Here is a 17,712-nt window from a genome sequence, read left to right as displayed (position 1 = left end):
TTCGGATCTCCTCGGATGCTTTCATCCACATGTTCGTGGTTGACATGATCTTACTTGAAGCAACGGGGGAATGCTGGGCCACGTGCCTCTGGCCATCCCGCAGGCTAGCCTGGACTTGTTTAAGCAGTGGGGGCCACAGGGTTTGCAAGAGTAGCAAGAGAGGGCAACCCCCGATGCATAAGCATTTCTAAAGCTATCAGGGCCACATTAGCTAATTTCCTATTGCTTTTGACCCAAACGAGACATACAACCAAGTGCAGACTAAAGGGGGGTGAGAGGGAGGCAAGCTGAAAAATCGCATTGCAAAGGAGTGTGGACAGTGGGAGAGGTGATGGCTTGGGTCAGTTTTGCAGTCTGCCACTGTCTAGTTTTAAGAGAAGTCGATCTACAGCTACGGCTCATTGTCCTCTAGGAATGCCAGTCTAGTGGTTGTTAGTTTTACATTAGTATTTCTCAAGTAAGCAGTGGATTGCTAACTGCAAGGTTAGCAGTTGAAACCCACCAGCCGTTGGGTTGAGACGAGCTTCTCCTGTAGAGATGTAAAGCTTCAGAAGCACTATACTGGGTCTCTATTCATCAGCAGACTCAATGACTGTGGGCTTGGTTTAACCAAAGGTTAGTGGTTCTAACCCACCCAGAAGAGCCTGGGAAAACTAGTCTGGCAGTGTACTCTGAAAGACAGACTAGCTTAAGATGACCAGATTTTAACACTGGTAAAGTGGGACACCATTGATAGTGGGGGTGGGGGGGAGGATTTGGTCTATATAGAGCAACAAAAATTTTCATAGAATGCAAAAATAGTATTGTAATATATATTTTAAATTTCAACATAAGTATAATTTACAAATACATTAAAATTATGTATAGTATTATTTTATTCTTTGGCATATTTCTCATTTGAGTGAATTTTTTTTAGTAGATTGCTGTCGTTGTTTAAAAGGTCATGAAATTTTTCACAAGAATTTGTTAAATTATATTTCACACATAAAATGGCTTTCAAAGTCTCAACACTTAATTGTGTATTTTCTGATATCCACAGTTGCAGCATTAGTACCGGGTAAGTACAGCGCATATTCCACAATTTTTAGTGCATTATTGTATGGAACATGGTTTGTTTCAAAATGATAAAATATTTCTAACCATTTGTTCTCTATTGTGATTTTTGCTGATGCCCATGATTTAACCTTTTCCTTATCAATATATTTTTAAAATAATGATACCTCATTAAAAAGATCATTTTTGGAAATATTACTATATGGGAAATTTTGAGTAATATGATCTAATGGTTTTTGCACATCATTTCAGTACTGTCTGCTAAATTCAAGAAAATTTACGTATTTATGAAATAAATTACCTAAATTATCTGAGTAGCTAATTTGTTGACATCACTCGTTTAACTAGCACTAGCACGCAGTACGATGTGTATCATCTGAGAGACAGTTACAAAATGCTTTGGTCGTTGCCAATGGCAAAAAATGCCATTGTTCATTAAGTCCAAACAATGGTGGTCGAATTCTAATAGCTGATCAACAATGCGAACTTTAATAAGCAGTTCTCGATAATCAGTTCTCAACAATTACTTGTTATTATTAAAGTTTAACATTATAAAATGAACAAAAATAATATAAAACTCATATCCTGGAGAAATAGCCACATGGCAGCCGAAAACCTATATTCTCTTCCCGTTCTCCTGCCGTTCTCTAGCTTGTCGTGCATTCTTTCCAAAAATCGGGACTTTTTTAAAATGCCGCGGGACGCAGGACAAATTGTTAAAATTCGGGACTGTCCCGCCCAAAGCAGGACGTCTGGTCACCTTAGACTAGCTGGCAGCTGACCATGCCTCAATGAAGGGGTTGGAAAGGAATCAGGCAAGCACTGGACGCCGATGGGAAATCCAGAACTGAGCATGCTCAGACTATGGTCACCTAGGCACAGGTGAAGGTCAGCCTTTCTCGGGTCCATGTCACACTTGCATTCCTAATGGTGCGGGATGGCAATGCCCTCAACCACGCCCCCTCAAGGAGGGTAGGAGGGGATAAAAGCAGGGCCCAAGGGCAGGCCTCCTTCGCACTATGGTCTGTCCTGCTTGACACTCCTTTCTAGGGGTTTTCCGAGCTCTCCTGTAGTGGGCTCTTCAGTCGCCAATTCTAGCACCTCGCTGCGTGGCCGTGCACGCTTTCCAGAGATAGGTGTACTGTCTGAGACTGTAGTACCTGAAACTTTCCCTTCCCTCACAAAAATTACTTGGGTTTACAAAAATGTTTCTGCCTCGCGAATCCTTTCAGTGTTGAGAAGCAAGAACCATGTAAATGTGCCGAACCTATTGTGCTCCGTCTTGGTTGGATTAGAATCACTTGGGGATAGATTTATAAATTCCCCAACTCCAATGACAATGATGAATATTCGAGTTTTGAATCAGTCTCAGGGGGGTGGGACTCAGGATTTCCTTCTCTCACATAGCTCCAGCACGCCTTGCTCACTGCCACCGAGCGTCTGCCCCCATAGAACAGGGTAGAACGAACTACAAGTGTGCGTCTGAGGCCGTAACTCGTTAGGCGAGTAGAAAGCTCCGCTTTTCTTCCTCTGAGCCACTCAGAAGTTTTGAACGGCTGAACTTGTGGTTGGGGGCCAAACGCGTAACTCACTACATCATCAGGACTCTTTTCCAGTCCAACTTATCACAATTAGGATATTAAGATTGATAGGCTATCCAGAGACCTTTAAAAAATCAATTGTCTTACCAATCAAAAAAAAGTCAGTGTTCATTTTTTGTTACGATGCAATCCAGTTGTAGGTTGTTGGGTTTTTCTTTTCAAGCCTTGTTAGACGCTTACCTAATATGAAATAGGAAGTGTGGGATACGATCTAAAGTACACTTGAAGACGAGAAGATGAATAAGCTTGAAACAAACCCTGAACACCTCCAGAACGCAGCTCAGTGAAGCAGGTGAGGCACGTGGTGCCGTTCTCGCTGCCTTTCCCGGTTTGAAAATTGTCCACGATAAAACGAAACGTAAATGGAAACAAATGTAATAATGTTTATAAACGAATTTATAATTATATCATTATCTAATTATAAAACTTATATAAAATTATAAATTAATACAAATGGATAATATGAGCCGTAGCGCTTAAAGGAAAATTACTAATAACGGTTCCCTCTCTTCCTCTCCAACCGGTACCTGGGCCAATTCAGCTAGGGCTCTGTGAGTTCCCAACAAACCTGTGGGTTCGCTCCCGACTCCCCCAGGTCACAACTACGGAAACTGTCCCGGATCGTCCGGAGTTGGACCTCGTGGCTCGGACCCTCGCTCCCTCTGTCCCACCGGGGGAGGGGGAGGTAGGGGGGGGCAGAGATCAAACTTTATATTTAAATCGCACACTTTATGTCCATCTCTAAACCTTCTTCTGTCTGGGGAAGAAAAAGGACATTGGTCAAACCAGGTTGCTCCCGCCTTAATGGTGGGTTTTCCTGGGGAGGAGCCGTTAACGAGCCCCGTGACCCGCCAGGGCGCACTTCCCGGGGCCGCGGGGCCGGAACGTCGAAAGGCGTGACGGGGACCGGCGTCCAATGGCGAGGCTCCCCCAACGCCCCGCCCCCAGTTCCCGCGGGCCGCTGGGAGGGAGGAGGCAGCCTGGACGGGCGGGGACCAGGTGCTCGTGGGAGCCCGGGCCCCAGGCCCCGCCCCGCCCCGCCAGCTGTCGCGACCTGGGATTGCGCGTTGGGATTGCGCGCGCAGCGTGTCCTTGGGAGGAGAGGGGAGGTGACTCCGGCGGAGGAGGACGAGCCATGAGGGTCCTGCGGGTGAGGGAACCTACCGGCCGGTCCAGGGCCCCCAACACGGAGGGCCTTGCCCCGATAGGAGACCCCTAAACACCCTGGGGTCTGGGATATTGGAATGCGAATCCCTTTCTAGGCCCAGGACACCCCTTGCGCCATCTCGAACTTTCTGAGACTGCCGGGGACCCCTATCAGGGCCCAAAGGCATCAGTCGGAACCTGTATCCATTAATCAAGGGGTGCCTTAATAGCACTTTGGGAGCTAGACAGTGGGCGCTCAGTCTCCCCTGCCCCCAGGTTTACTCCCCAAACAAACCCAGCTCATTGCCATTGAGTTGATTGACTCGTGGCGGCCCTGTGACAGAGCAGAACGGCCCTTTTGGGTTTCTGAGATGGCAAATCCGAAAACCCCGTCTCCCCCACAAACTTCTGAGGTGGCTGGGATATCCCCTGGGGATTCCTGATCCAGATCCAGTGGCAGTCCGAAAACCTGGGATCCAGTTAGTAATCCAGGGAACCCTCTTCTCAAAAACCGGCTGGAGGCTCCATCCCACCGCCCAGAATCCTTTTCGGTTCGCTGCCCTTACCTGGTAACCTCCAGGCGAGGGTACCCTTCAAGCTCAGCCACTGTGGCCAGGAGCCCCCTCCCTCACCCCCTGCTAGCCGTTGGGCACTTGTCCCCACTGGCCCCACTCCGGCCGCTGCCCCAGGAGCGCCAGCACCCACCCTCATTGTCCCTGCGCAGGTCTCCCAGGCGCTGGTTCGCTCCTTCAGCTCCACAGCCCGGAACCGCTTAGAGAACCGAGTGGCCGAGAAGCAGAAACTTTTCCAGGTGGGCTGAGGGGGTTGGTGGAGGGGAGGACCCCGAGTAGGGGTTAGGGAGGTGAAGGTCGGTCTACTGATAACTGGGCCCCTTTCTCATCCCACAACCCCTTCTCCGTGTGTAGGCAGACAATGACCTCCCAGTGCATTTGAAAGGAGGGGGAACTGACCAAATCCTGTACCGACTGACAATGGCACTGTGTCTGGGCGGTGAGTGCAGGTTGACTGGAAGCATGCTGAGGGGCCAGGTGGGGGCTGCCTAGGGCTTGGGCCTGGGTTCTGCAGGTCAACACCAGGTTGGTGCTGGAGAAGCATGGAGTTGGGGGGGCGGGGAACTAAAGCCCAAGATGGGGTTCTGGTAAGGGTTTCAATTCTCACTCCCCATCCTCCTCCCATCCTCACCTCCTTGCACCGTCCACAGGCACCTGCTACTCCCTGTACTACCTCGCCTGGGCCGCCTTCCCCCACAAGAAGTAAGACTGAGCAGCGAGGAGGACTCGAGCGATCTGGGCAGCAGCACATCAATAAAGACCCCCACTTCTTGGGGCCCCTATCCCAGCTCCTGTCTCTGTGTGTGTGCCTATGTCCCAAAGGCACCCTCTCACCAGCCCCAGCCCCTCACCCTGTCCCCAAGGAACTGCTGCCTGTCATCCCTTCCTTAGGGGCCATGAACCCATGGTAGCTCCATAGGGCGTGAGGTGGGGTTCTCCAGGGGACAGTGGATCGTGGGGTGGGAAGATCCAGGTTACATACGGTCCAGGTTTCAATAAAGGCAGAAACACCAAGAGCAGACAGACAGACTCAAGGACAGCAGCTGAGCGAGACAAGAGGGGGTGGCCACAGAGGCAGGAGTGGCACCAAGACTTCCTACCAGCCCAGATTCCGGGGGCAGAAGTAGATTGCCTGGCCTTCTCTGTCCCCATCCCAGACAACCCCAGACCCAGGGTCTCTGAAGGATCTCGGCTCAACTGGAATCCAGCAGGAGGGAACAAAAAACCTAGGTGAGCAAAGGGATGTGGAACAGACACGGAGACAGGTAAAACCACCCCAACACCCAGGGCCCAGACTCCAAACCTAGACCAGCCCTTGACTCTCAGAGAACAGGAGGCAGATTCCACAGAGCAGCAACAGACCTGCTTTATTTCCAAAGCCTAGCAGGCTGAGAGCAGAACAACGCAGATGAAGGCACAGGGCTGTGGGCGTGGGCATGACGGCTGAGTGGTTGTGACGGGGTGTGCAGGGATTCTCCCAGAACTGAGAGGAGGGCCCTTGGGGTGTTTAAACAACACAAGTGTTGGGCTTGGCACTGGGTGCACGTAGAGGTTATGGAGTGGGTGTGGAATAGGGCACAGGGGTGGGGAGACTGACCCAGGGGACAGGGAGTGTCTTAGAACTAGGTAACGTACGCCTGGGGCCCCGGCTGTGGTCTGAGAAGCTGGTGTCAAGGGCTAGGAGGCATGAGGAGGCCGGTGGGTCTCCGGACCCGTGGATACGTGACTGCACGCAGGTCAGCCCTGGGAAAGACCCAGGCAGGGGTCCAAGATGGCTCCTGCAGCAAGGCGGTGAGGGGGGAGGTCTGGGGTTCCCATTCAGGAATACATAGTCAGCTGCAGCCACTGCAGGGAGGAAGACAGACCGTGAAGGAGTACCCTCCCCAAAAAACAAACTCACTGGCGTTGAATCGATAACAACTCATAGCGACCCTGTCGGACAGAATAGAACTGCCCCTGTGGGTTTCTGAGACTCAATCTGTACAGGAGTAGAAAGCCTCATCTTTCTCCCGCAGAGTGGCTGGTGGTTTTGAACTGCTGACTTGTGGTTATCAGCTTAACGCATAACCACTATGCCACCAGGGCTCCTGTGAAGGATGAGGGACCCTGAAATATCAGAACCCCTTCTCTGCTTCCACCCAGAGGTTGTTGGGAAATGGAGTGGGGAGAGGGTGGGGCCAAGCCTAGGACTGAGGGGTGGGGTGCCCGATAGTCGCTGACACCCGGAGAGGAGGGTCCTTACCTCTTGGATGTTCACCTGGATTTGTCCAGTTCCATCTTTGTCAAGAGATTTAAAGGCACCTGGAAAAGGGGGGAGGAGGGGAAAGACTAGGTTTTTAGGATACGCTTTGAGCTGTTAACCGAAAAGTCAGCAGTTTGAACTCACCAGCAACTTCTCAGAAAGATGAGCCTTTCTACTCCTGTGAAAACATATAGTCTTGGAAACCCCTGAGGGCAGTTCTACCCTGGCCTATGAGTCTAAGTCGGAATCTACTCAATGGCAGTGAGTTTGGGATTTGGAGACACTTCCTGGCTTGAGTCATCAGGATCCCTAAGCCATGCCTCCTCCTACCACTCTCAAAGCTCCAGCTGTTTGCTTTCCTGACCCATCCCCTCCAGCTCTAGCCCAAACAGGTTGCTGGTAGGTTCTGCAGGCCCCAGGGCTACTTCTTGCCCCTAGCCTCTGACAGGCCCCTTACTCCTGCCCTCAGGTGTCCACACATGGACAGTGGATCCCCCTGCTGGAACTCAGAACCGCTCCCAGGCCCACAGCTCCCCACCCCACCCTGTTGGTGCTCTTCTCTTTAAATGCCTTATAGCCCAAAAAAGGTACCACCTCTGCTTTGCCTTCTGGGCCTTGTCAGACTCCTCACTCTGGCTGGAGCATCTCCCACCATGCAGCCACGAGCTGTCTCCACTAAATGCTGATCACCCTGACCTGTCTTCACCACACCCTAGTCCCGGTCACTGCCTCAAGGACCAGTGACTACCTGCCAGTCACTGGTGATTTCTCTCTACCCCCTCCACTGGGCTGTGAGCACCATGAGGCCAGGAAATGGGGTTGTCTTGGTCACCCGCAGTGCCCCTAGCCTTGCTCACGTCAGTCTCAGGCAAGACCTGGGTCACTGAAGTTGAGCCAATCCCACTGTGCGAAGAGCTAGGGCATCACTCACGGAACATGGCATCCAGTCTGACCAGGCAGCTGATGAAGTTGTCAAAATCCATGTTTCCGGCCTCATCCGAGTAGCGCCGAATGATCATGTTGTAGAGCTGTTCGTTCAGATGGAAGCCTGGAAATCGTTCAGCCCTCAGGGAAGTGGGGTGGGGAAGCTGAGGCCCCTACCACTCTTGTTCCCCAGATCCAGGCTCAGACCAGCTCAGTGGGACTTGCTTCCTCAGTCCCCACCCCACCAGCCTCATGTCCCCACCAACCATACCTGCTGCCTCAAAAGCCCCTGGGAGTTCCCTGCCACAGATGGTCCCTGAGTGGTCAGCATCAAAGCGTTTGTATATGGCCTGCAGGGGGCAGGGACAGAGAGACAGCAGGGATCAGCTAAGCACCACGGAGCATGTGATGTGTCTCTGTGGCTTCTGGGTTTGAGTGCTTGGAGCTTAAGAAGATGCCACCACGCACCTGCCACTTCTTGATGTTGTTCCACAGGTACTTGAATTCCTCGAAGCCCAACTTGCCTGTGGTATCACTCTGGTGGGATGCCGTTAAGAACAATGTGATGACTACAGCCCAATGCATGCACTACACGGTACCACTGTACACACGATGATGGTGAGAGCCTAGCAGGGGAACCTGGGCCAAAAAACACCAGTTCCTGTTCCATCCTCCTCAAGCCACCTGGAGCGTGACTATTTTCCATGTGTCCATACAAACTTTACTTGGTGCTTCTAAAATAATCACCAAACCCACTGCCACGGAGTCAGTTGTGACTCAGATGACTCGATATAGGGCAGGCGTCTTCAAACTACGGCCCGCGGGCCACATGCGGCCCGCCGAGGACATTTACCCGGCCTGCCGGGTGTTTTTGCCCTGTTTGGTTTTTTTACTTCAAAATAAGATATGTGCAGTGTGCACAGGAATTTGTTCCGTTTTTTTTAAGACTATAGTCCGACCCTCCAACGGGTCTGAGGGACAGTGAACTGGCCCCATTTAAAAAGTTTGAGGACCCCTGATGTAGGGTTTCTGAGCTATACATCTTTATGGGAGCAGGGTAGCCTCAACCCTCTTTGGAAGAGCGGCTGGTGGGATTGAACCACCGCCCTTGTGTTTAGTAGTCCAAGGGTTACCGAATAATAAAGGCTCTCTACTTTTCAAGCTGAAGTAATTCACGCCTGATTCTAGTCCTTTTGAATTTTCTGTCATTGTGTTTTTCTTTGGATTATCCCCCCCCCCAAAAAAAAAGCGTAATAAAAACTTGAAAAGGCAAAAGAATAAAGCTAACAATAAAGGCTCTCTGTTTCAACTATGGAGAGGTAGCCTTTTATAAATTTATTGACGGTGAGAAAACTCCCTGGATTTAAAAACAGCCCATGAGGAGAAAGTAACACAGCACCCCAGGACCCTTCCTTTGGGTTCATGAGAAAATACATACTGGCGGGGAGTGGGGACCTCAACAGTTTGTGGATGCACAATCTTCTTAGTATGATTGAACTATTAAATTCACATATTATGATATGTGAATCATATGCCAATAAAATGATTTTTTTTAGTTTCCTTTAATTCCTTTTTCTACAAACTTTCTGGGACCCCTCTTGCTGTGTGCTTGAGGTTAGTTCCCTTTTAAAAACCTCATTTCAGTAGAAACCGCTTTCGTTTCTTTTTAAAACAGGTTCCTCACAATCTCCATTTCGTAAATATTGGAACACACGATAGTCTTAGAACTCTACAGAGAAACAAAAAGGGGCTTCTTTCAAAAAGTTCACGTTTCAAATGCCTTTACCTTTTCAATTCATTTTTACAGGAACTTTGTGAAGGCCTTCCCCCACCCCCAAGGTGACAGTAAGGATTTGCTGGGTGTGTGATAAAAATGAAATAAGATGGTGGTATAAAGTCCTTGGCTCGGGGCTGCCACTTGATAAGTTCTCAATAAACAGTAAAAAAAAAAAAAAAAAAGGCCAAGTACAATGTGCTAAGCTCCTGAGGAACATCACCTACCCTCCTTACCTTTATTTCTCACTGAGAAAGAAACAGCATCAGAGATGAAGAGTCTATCTGACTAAGAGCAGGGCAACAGTAAATGAGAAGAGCACATTTACTATCTGCTGTGCACGGTGCTGCAGGCGCCTGGCAGTGGAGTGGTTATGCACTGGGCCGTGAGCCCAAAGATCAGCAGTTGGAAACATTGGCTGCTCTTCGGGAGAAAGATGATGCCTTCTATGCCATGAGCAGCGACCATCTCGGAAACTCACGGGGCAGTTCTATCCTGTGGGGTCACTAGGAGTCGGCACGGACTCGATGGCAGCAGTTTGGGGGCTACGCCCTGTGCTGCAGGAGCCCGGCAGTGTAGCAGGTGATGCGTCGGGTTCATTACATGGAGTTCCAATTCAGTACTGCCATGATTAGCAACATTTTAGCAAGGTACAGAAAGGGCAGTAGCCTTGATTTAGAACAGCTGAGGTTGTTTAGACCTATGCAGCACACGTGTGGGCACATGACATGTCTGAGAATATTGGCCTGTGTGCTGCGTGTGTGTCCCCAAACCAGCCAGTATGCACATGCCTCCTTCCGTGTACGGTCATGACTGGACGACTTGGGTTTTGTCCCTGGGTTGAATATGTGGACATGTGTGCATGTGGCCACATTCATGGCATTTACCTGATTGAATTCTCAGCCCCTAAACACCTCACTCCAAATTCCTAACCTGCCACTTAATCTTTATAACCTTGGGACACACGACTGCCTCTCTGAGCCTTTCTTCGGTACAAAATGGAATATCATAATGGTACACAACAGGCTTGCTGTAAAAGCTGAGTTAATGTCAACCATGTCCTGTTATTTCGTGTCACCACGCCACAGTTCTGAGGGACGAATGACCAGGTCTGAAAGTGTGACAGCTGCACCCTAAGCTATCACAATCCCCCTCTTAGAAAAGTCCCTCTTCACCCGGGGCCTCCCCCATCCAGCCCCCCCAAGGATACATCCATCACAGCCACCATGCTGCGACACGTGTCAAGGCCAAAGCCATCCGTCTTCAGATCAGGATCTGTAAGGGACCAGGCGAAGGTCAGAGCCAGGGCTGGCAGCCGCCACAGGCCCCAAGCCCCAAGCTGCCCTGTGCCTCCGCTGCGGCCACTCACGGCGGGTCACAATTTTGTTGAGAATGTTCATGAGTTCGGTGGCGCTGACCTCCATGTCCTGAGAAGAGACGTTCAGATCAAGGGTGACTAAAAGCGGTCGTGGGGGCGTAGGCGATCAGGAGGGAGGACGGGAACTTGAGGTCGCTGGGGGTTACAGGTGCGCACACCTGCGCGCGGGGCAGCCCACGGAGAGCCTGGGAGGGTTGGGGTGGGACCGGCGAGGGGGCTACTTACATCTCCAGCCAACTGGCTGAACAGTCTCCGGAACTGGCGGACCTCCTCGCTCTCATTGGCCTCAATGTTGGAGTAATGGGTGCGCGGGGGCTGAGGAGGGGCAGAAAACCCTCAGAACTACAAGTGGGACCCGGAGGCCCAGGCTCCAGGGTGGGTGGGGAAGCGAGGCTGGGTGGGCGGCAGGGTGAGGGAAGATAGGGGGAGATGGCCAATGTATGGGGAGCAAGGGGACCCGACAAGAGCTTTTAAGGGAAGCGAGGTTTTAAGAGCGGAGGGGACAGGGCTTTTCCAACGGGGCCCAGATGAGCTGGGGGAGCTCACCGGAGGTTCCGGGTTGTACTGCGCAGCCGCATCGCTGAGGAGGAATACGCGGGTTAGTGCCAGGGGGTGGGGCTCCCAACGGGCAGCGCCCGCAGAACCGCCAGCGCCCGCATCTCAACCCCCCAGCCCAGCAGCCACCCTAACTGGGTTCTCTGCCCACCTCAGTCGTCCTTGTCCTCACCTGCCCATGTCCTTGCTACTGTGACCACTGTCCTTCTTTCCTTCCATCAGGTCAACCCCATCCAGCAGGATGCCACCTCCCACGCCCACAGAGGGAGGGCCTCACTCCTTCCACGGCACACCTCCCAATGGTAGATTCCAGAATCACTTAGGCCCCACCCAATTCTCAGCCCAGAATCCCGCCCAGACGCAATAGACCCCGCCCCTTAAGAGACTTGAGGCCCCACCTCCTTAGGCCCTATCTGCCGAGTACCCTTCCTGACTATCTGTCTTCCCAACACCCCGCCTCAGCTCCATGATGCAGGGCTCACAGCCCTGGTTTAACCCACTGCCGAGGAGTGGATTCTGACTCAGTGACCGTAAATCTCCACGGGAGCAGACTTTGGTTCGACCCATCGCCACCCAAGGCACAACAGAAGGAAACACCGCCAGGTCGGGCGCATCTTCCCAATTGTTCCTAAACTTGAGCCCATTCTTGCAGCCACTGTGTCCATCCATCTCATCCCCTTCACTGCCCCTCTACTTTACCACCCACGATGTCCTTCTCCAGGGGCTGGTCTCGCCGTCCCTGCCTCTAAAGGAGCACTCTGACCATACTTCTCCAAGGCAGATCGGTTTGTCCTTTTCGCAGCCCGTGGTACTTGGCACATTCTTCACCGGCATCACGATTCAAAAGCATCGATTCTTCTCCGATCTTCCTAACTCAGTGTCCAGCTTTCACATGCACAGGACGGAATCAAAACTTGGGCCACATCCTTGCTGCAACTTCCATAGTCGATAGGGGTCTTAAGCAGCAGATCTACTTAATCTAATCTCTTGTTCGCTGACTGTTGCTTCCGTGAGCACTGATGGTGGATCCAAGCAAGGCAAAAATCCCTGCAAACTTCAACCTTTTCTCCATTTCTCATGATGTTACCTATTGGTCCAGTTGTGAGGATTGGGGTCTTCTTTTATACTGAGTTGTCATCCATTCTGAAGGCTGCTCTTCATCAGCAAGTGCTCCAAGTCCTCACTTTCCAGCAAGCAAGCTTGTGTCATCTGCGTATTGCAGATGTTAATAAGCCTTCCTCCAAGCATCATGCCGCATTGTTCTTCAGATAGCCTCATCTTTTCCCCACGGAGAGACTGGTGGGTTTGAACCACCCACCTTGCCGCTCGCACCCTAACGCCAAACCCACAAATGAGGGGCAAAGGTTGATTATTAGGGTTTTGCTGACAACCTGCCAGAAGGAGTCCAGATGGCCTTGTCGGGTAAGCATTGCACGGTGGTTCAAACCCACTAGTTGCCCTGTGGGAGAAAAATGAGGCTGGCTGTTCTGTAAAGATTTACAGCAGTGGTCTCAGGATGTATGATCGACTGGATGGCATTGGGCTTTTGTGTGGACAACCTCCCCAAGCCCCACCAGGGCGTTACTCTTCGTTAATCCAGCCGATTCCCAGCTAACCCCTGCCTCTTCAAGATCCATTTCCACTATCTATCAGGCCTTGGGAGCCTTAATGCCACGATGCTTAGTGCCTTCCAAAGTGGTTAGGAGAAAGGAGGACTTTCTACTCCCGTTGTGAGTTACAGCCTCGGAAATTCACGGGGACAGTCGCTATGGGTCGGGATCTCTCGCTCAGTGGAGGTGAGATTTGGTTTGTATCAGGCTTTGGCCTTTCAGGGGCCCAACTAAACTCATCCAGGATCCCCCCTCTAGGAATGCCGGGCGGCGCCCACTTCAAGCCCCGCCCCTCCCCAGCCCAGTGGGCCAACGCCCGGGCCAAGCTCCGCCCCCGGCTCGCAGCGCCAGCGTGTGAGCCAGCCGGCCTTGAAGTTTGGGTTCCCCGGTCCAGGCCTGGTCTTACCTGATGGCGCTAATGACCCCGCCCAGGATACGCATGGCCGTTCCTCCGCCGCCGCCTCCTCCTCCTCCTCCGCCGCCGCCGCCGGCCCCGCTGATCAGACCCCCGAGCACGTTCCCCAGGCCGCCCCCGCCGCCGCCCCCGCCGCCGCCGGCCCCGCTGACCAGGCCTCCCAGCACGTTCCCCAGGCCCCCGCCGCCCCCGCCGCCGCCGCCGCCGCCCTTCAGGGACGAGTTGACCAGGAACATGGCTGCGCCTTGGACTCCTGAGGAGGGAAGAGGCTCAAGTGGGCGCTCGCCCCTGAATCCACCGCCCCTCCAGCCCCCCCAATAAAAGCACTTCCGGAAACTGGCAGTAGGGGCGCGGGCAGCCCTCTGCCTGTGACTTGGGAGACCCACTGGCTTGTGGGGGGAGTGACAGGGCCGGAGGGATAAAGTTTGAAGGATCTAAGGGGACCCTGTGGGTCTGAGGGTCCCTGGATCGAGGCCACGCACAGGCATCATTAAGGGCCCAGGTCCCGAGTCGGCGGGGGCGTCCCTGGCTTCTCTGACCGCTTGACACTTGAGCTCGACTCTCCGGAAGTCCCCGGCCCGCAGGCCCCAAAGCAGGGTGCAGTTGGTCCGCAACACGGGACTGATGATCCGGGATCTCTGGTCTAAGATCCTAAATGTGAGCCTCGGGGCTCAGGATAACGGGATCCCCAATGCAATTGGAGGCACGGATCTAGGACCTTGATCCTGGAGGCTCCGGGGCAGAATTTTCGAGGAACCGCTCGTACCTACGGGCTTTATTGTTTGATCCTGAGATCGGGGATCCCCGGGGCCAGTATAACGGGGTCCCGACTGGGAATCCTAAGAATCGAAAGTGCTGGGTCTGGGGACCTCTGGGGCCCGTAGGGTCCAGTCCGGCCTGAGGACCTTGGGGACCGGGACTAGAGTGCGGGGAAGGGCTGGCTGGGCGCTCACCGCCTGGTTCACGCGTCCGACGGTCAGTCCGTCTGCTGCTCCCGGGCCTCCGGCAGCCTGGGTCCCGAGGGCGGGGCCCGTGACTCAGGAGGCTCCCGGGGCTCCGGCTCCTGGCCCAGCGGGTATTCGCGCGGTCCTAGTGCCGGCTCGACCACTGCGCCTGCGCACGCCGGGCCGGCTCCAATAACAGGATGTGGATCCTGCAACTCCACCCTGCTCGTTTCCATAGCCTTAGGTTCCAGTCCTGTCTGGGCTTGATCTGGCGTGAGGTCTTTCCCGGTCTCCACTGACGAAGTAGGGCTCCGCGGTGACCTGGGGAATCGTAGAGACCATCAAGCCGCAGTGCAGTCGTGTGGCATTTTTTTTAAAGCACAGGTGTGTCTCAGATGAGATTTGAGGCTTATTTGTAAAGGCACACGGTCCCTAAGCAGGCCTGGACAGGACATTTAGAGGCCCCGACCTCTGTGTGACTCACACGCTGGGGTGAAGCGCTGGCATTTGTGGCAGGAATTGAGGCTACGTTGGATTTCCTGGGCGTTGGGCTGCTCACCTTAGGGTAGCAGTTCAAAACCACCAGCTACTCCGCGAGAAAAAGTGGAGGCTTTCTACTCCCATAAAGATGGGGGCAATTCTCTGTTGCCCTGTAGGGTCGCAATCTGCTTCCTGTTTTCAGCAGGTGCTCCCCCAACACTTTGTCAGGGCTCCTCTGTGCACTCTGGCCCCCGGGGCATCTGGCTCTGGGCCTCTACCCTGGAAGCCACTGGACTGAGTTTGAATTCTGCTCCACCCCTCCATATGTGTGCCATCCCCAAACTGCCATGCAGTCTCTGAGCTTTGGTGTTCTCATCTGTAAAGTGGGAGTAAACCTTGTCACTCCCGATGCCACACCACCCCAGGCCCCTATGGAATTAAGTGATAAATATTTAGTAAGTGGTAGCTGTTTGCCTCTCTGCCTGTGATCCACCTGGATTCCTCAGACAATGGACTTGCCTCAGTACCAGAAAAAGCAATGTCAAGAACCCTCGTGAACACCTTACATGGCATCATCTCATCTCATTTGCCCTCATAACTTCAGCCCATTTTAGAGAGACGGTAACGGAGGGTTCGTCCAGGCAGCCAGACTTCTCGCCTGTGCCTTTCACCACGCCCCTGATACATTAAATCCATTCATGTGGTTAATATGATACCAACCCAGAAGCAAGGTCATAACGAGGCAAATCTGCAGGGCAGCTAATGCCTCCAGTGGGCTGGTTTGGGTGGGGCATTAGTTCCGAAAGCCCTGTGTCTCTGAGGCAGAAACTCACAGGAGAGAAAATGGATGCTCTGAAAGGCAGACTCCTTGGCCTAAGGTCACAGAGGGTGGCAGAACCTGGGCTTGGGTGATGACAAATCTTTGGGTGGTGACTCATCTGGATACCCTTCTGACCACGCCCTCCCTGTCATTCAGTTTCCTTTTCAGAGCAGCTTCCTTCCCTGCCCTCTCTTCGGGCTCACTTGCCTTCAGGCCTTTGTTGCATCTGTGTCTCCACCTGGCACACCTGCCTTTGGTAGCTACTCAGGCTCTGGGAATCAGTTCACACATCACCTCTTCCAGGAAGCCCCCCCTGACCTCCACTCCCTGCAGTCGAGGTGAGGCTTCCAGTTATACACTCTCCAAGCCACTTCCACTTTGTCATGGCACTCAGAGCTGATGGGCCCAAGAACTCTCTTTCTCCCTGGCCAGCCCCAACTCGCAGGCCTTGGTCCTCCTGTGTCTCACTCAAGCTATTCGGGATATGTCTGTCTGTTACTCTCTCTCTCTCTCTCTCTCTCACACACACACACATTACAGCTCTAAGCTCTTAGTATCCAAATTACTATCTTCAGTGTTGACTGAACTCCAATCTCCGTACATCCTGCTCCCTAGCTTCAGTCTCTCTCAAACTCCAGGCATTCTAAACGAAGCTCCTAACTCATCTCAACAGGGCAGCTCAGTCCTGTTGTTTTTAGGTGCGATCAAGTTGGTTCCGACTCAGGGATCCTACACCATTCCCTTAATTATGCTGATGTCTGTGCCCACTGTTACAGCTACGGTCATTCCATCTTGATGGCGATCTTCTTTTTGCAGGATGTCCTTTTCCAGGGACTGGTCTTTCTTAGTAACATGTCCAAAGTACAGGAGATAAATGAGAGGTGAACTGAAGCACAAGACAAAGGAAGAAAGAAAAAGTTAAGAGGCTGTAACAACTCCTTCTGGACGAGGTTGTGGTCTAGCAAGTAGCCCAGGGAAGCCCCGCCCAGTGAGGAGGGGTGGGTTTTAAAGGAGGGACAGAGGAGGGTCCCTTTGGGGAAGGGTTGGGGCTGCAGCTGCTGGGGATTTTCCACTGCTGTCCTGTTTTTCCTTAATCGTCCAGCCATTGCAAGTGGGGAGAAAAGACGGTTATTCTTAGAGTCTGTTAGGATTCCTGGTACGTGCAGGGAGAAGGGTTGAGGCCCTGACAACCTGTCCCTGACTCAACAATATACTCTCTCCATCCGTGCCTCTAATGAGCATGCTGGCTGTACTTCTTCCGAGACAGATTTGTTTGTTCCTTTACGGTCCCTTTCAGTAGTCTTCACCAGCACCCCAAATCCAAATGCACGATTCTTCTTCAGTCTTCCGTATTCAGTGTCCAACTTTCACATGCATCGGAGGGGACTCAAAGTACCTAGCTCTGAATGACAAGCCAAGCCCCAGGGTTGTGCAGGACTGCCTGCTTTTATACCCGCTCTGGCTTGGCAGCAAACTTTGCTAGCTAAACTCTTCTCCACTGCCTACATCTTCTTCCCCTGCGGCTCCCTGTCCTCACCTTCGGGCTCCCCACATCACACAGCCAGATGGAGCCTGGGAGCACCTGGGTCAGGCTGGGGTCCTCCTGCCTAAGCCCTCCCCAAGCTGCACCTCCACCTAGTGATCTGGTTCTGTCACCGCTCTGCCCCCATCGCCTCTCCCTGGGAAGAGCGAGAAGAGGCCCCTCTAACCATCTGAACACAGACAAGGCTCAGACAAAACTCAACGTTATGGCCATCAAGTCACTGCTGACTCACACACAGCAACTCTGTAGGGTAGGGTAGAACTGCCCCTGTGGGTTTCCGAGACTGTAACCCTTCACAGGAGTAGACAGTCCCGTCTTTTTCCTCTGGAGTGTATGGTAGCGGTTGGCTTCCAACTGCTAACCTTTTGGATCATAGGCCAACAAGTAACCCATCCCACTGCTATCACATGGACTCCGATTCACCGTAATGTCCACACAGGCCCTCTTCTCACTAAGGGGAGGGCCATTACTCCACTACCATCAAGGTCCTCCCTGTCCCCCTGGTCCTGCCTCACTGTCTAGTGCTCTCAGGGGCATCCTCTCACCACCTCTCTATTCCTACCTGGTCCTTCCCATTTATCACCTGTAACACACTACTAACATACTGTTTATCCTATGGCTAAGGCAGGACTAAATGTCACCCTTCCTGTGAGTT

At 52.7% G+C, this 17,712-nt stretch overlaps 2 protein-coding genes across 2 annotated transcripts; one reads left to right on the top strand and one right to left on the bottom strand.

Moving 5' to 3' along the window:
• The first annotated feature begins 3,739 nt into the window (after positions 1-3,739).
• Positions 3,740-5,159, top strand: LOC101663987 (cytochrome c oxidase subunit 7A1, mitochondrial). Its single transcript, XM_004715816.2, has 4 exons — positions 3,740-3,804; positions 4,525-4,611; positions 4,727-4,811; positions 5,023-5,159. The coding sequence occupies exons 1-4, from the start codon at positions 3,790-3,792 to the stop codon at positions 5,076-5,078; spliced, it is 243 nt and encodes an 80-aa protein (XP_004715873.1). The 5' UTR covers positions 3,740-3,789; the 3' UTR covers positions 5,079-5,159.
• Positions 5,160-5,713: 554 nt separating this feature from the next.
• CAPNS1 (calpain small subunit 1) lies at positions 5,714-14,321 on the bottom strand. The gene is made up of 11 exons (XM_004715815.2): positions 14,224-14,321; positions 13,262-13,523; positions 11,237-11,270; positions 10,916-11,005; positions 10,682-10,739; positions 10,523-10,587; positions 8,007-8,075; positions 7,810-7,888; positions 7,546-7,662; positions 6,615-6,673; positions 5,714-6,217 (listed from the first exon to the last, which is right to left on the bottom strand). Exons 2-11 carry the CDS (start codon positions 13,504-13,506, stop codon positions 6,191-6,193), a joined length of 843 nt encoding a protein of 280 aa, XP_004715872.1. The 5' UTR covers positions 13,507-13,523; positions 14,224-14,321; the 3' UTR covers positions 5,714-6,190.
• Between the last annotated feature and the right edge of the window lie 3,391 nt (positions 14,322-17,712).

Source organism: Echinops telfairi, unplaced genomic scaffold (genome assembly GCF_000313985.2).
Source record: "Echinops telfairi isolate 266 unplaced genomic scaffold, ASM31398v2 ScPeMD7_655;HRSCAF=1070, whole genome shotgun sequence".
Classification (NCBI taxonomy): Eukaryota; Metazoa; Chordata; class Mammalia; order Afrosoricida; family Tenrecidae; genus Echinops; species Echinops telfairi.
The sequence above is the reverse complement of the archived record's forward strand: the minus strand, read 5'-3'. Positions and strand labels throughout refer to the sequence as shown.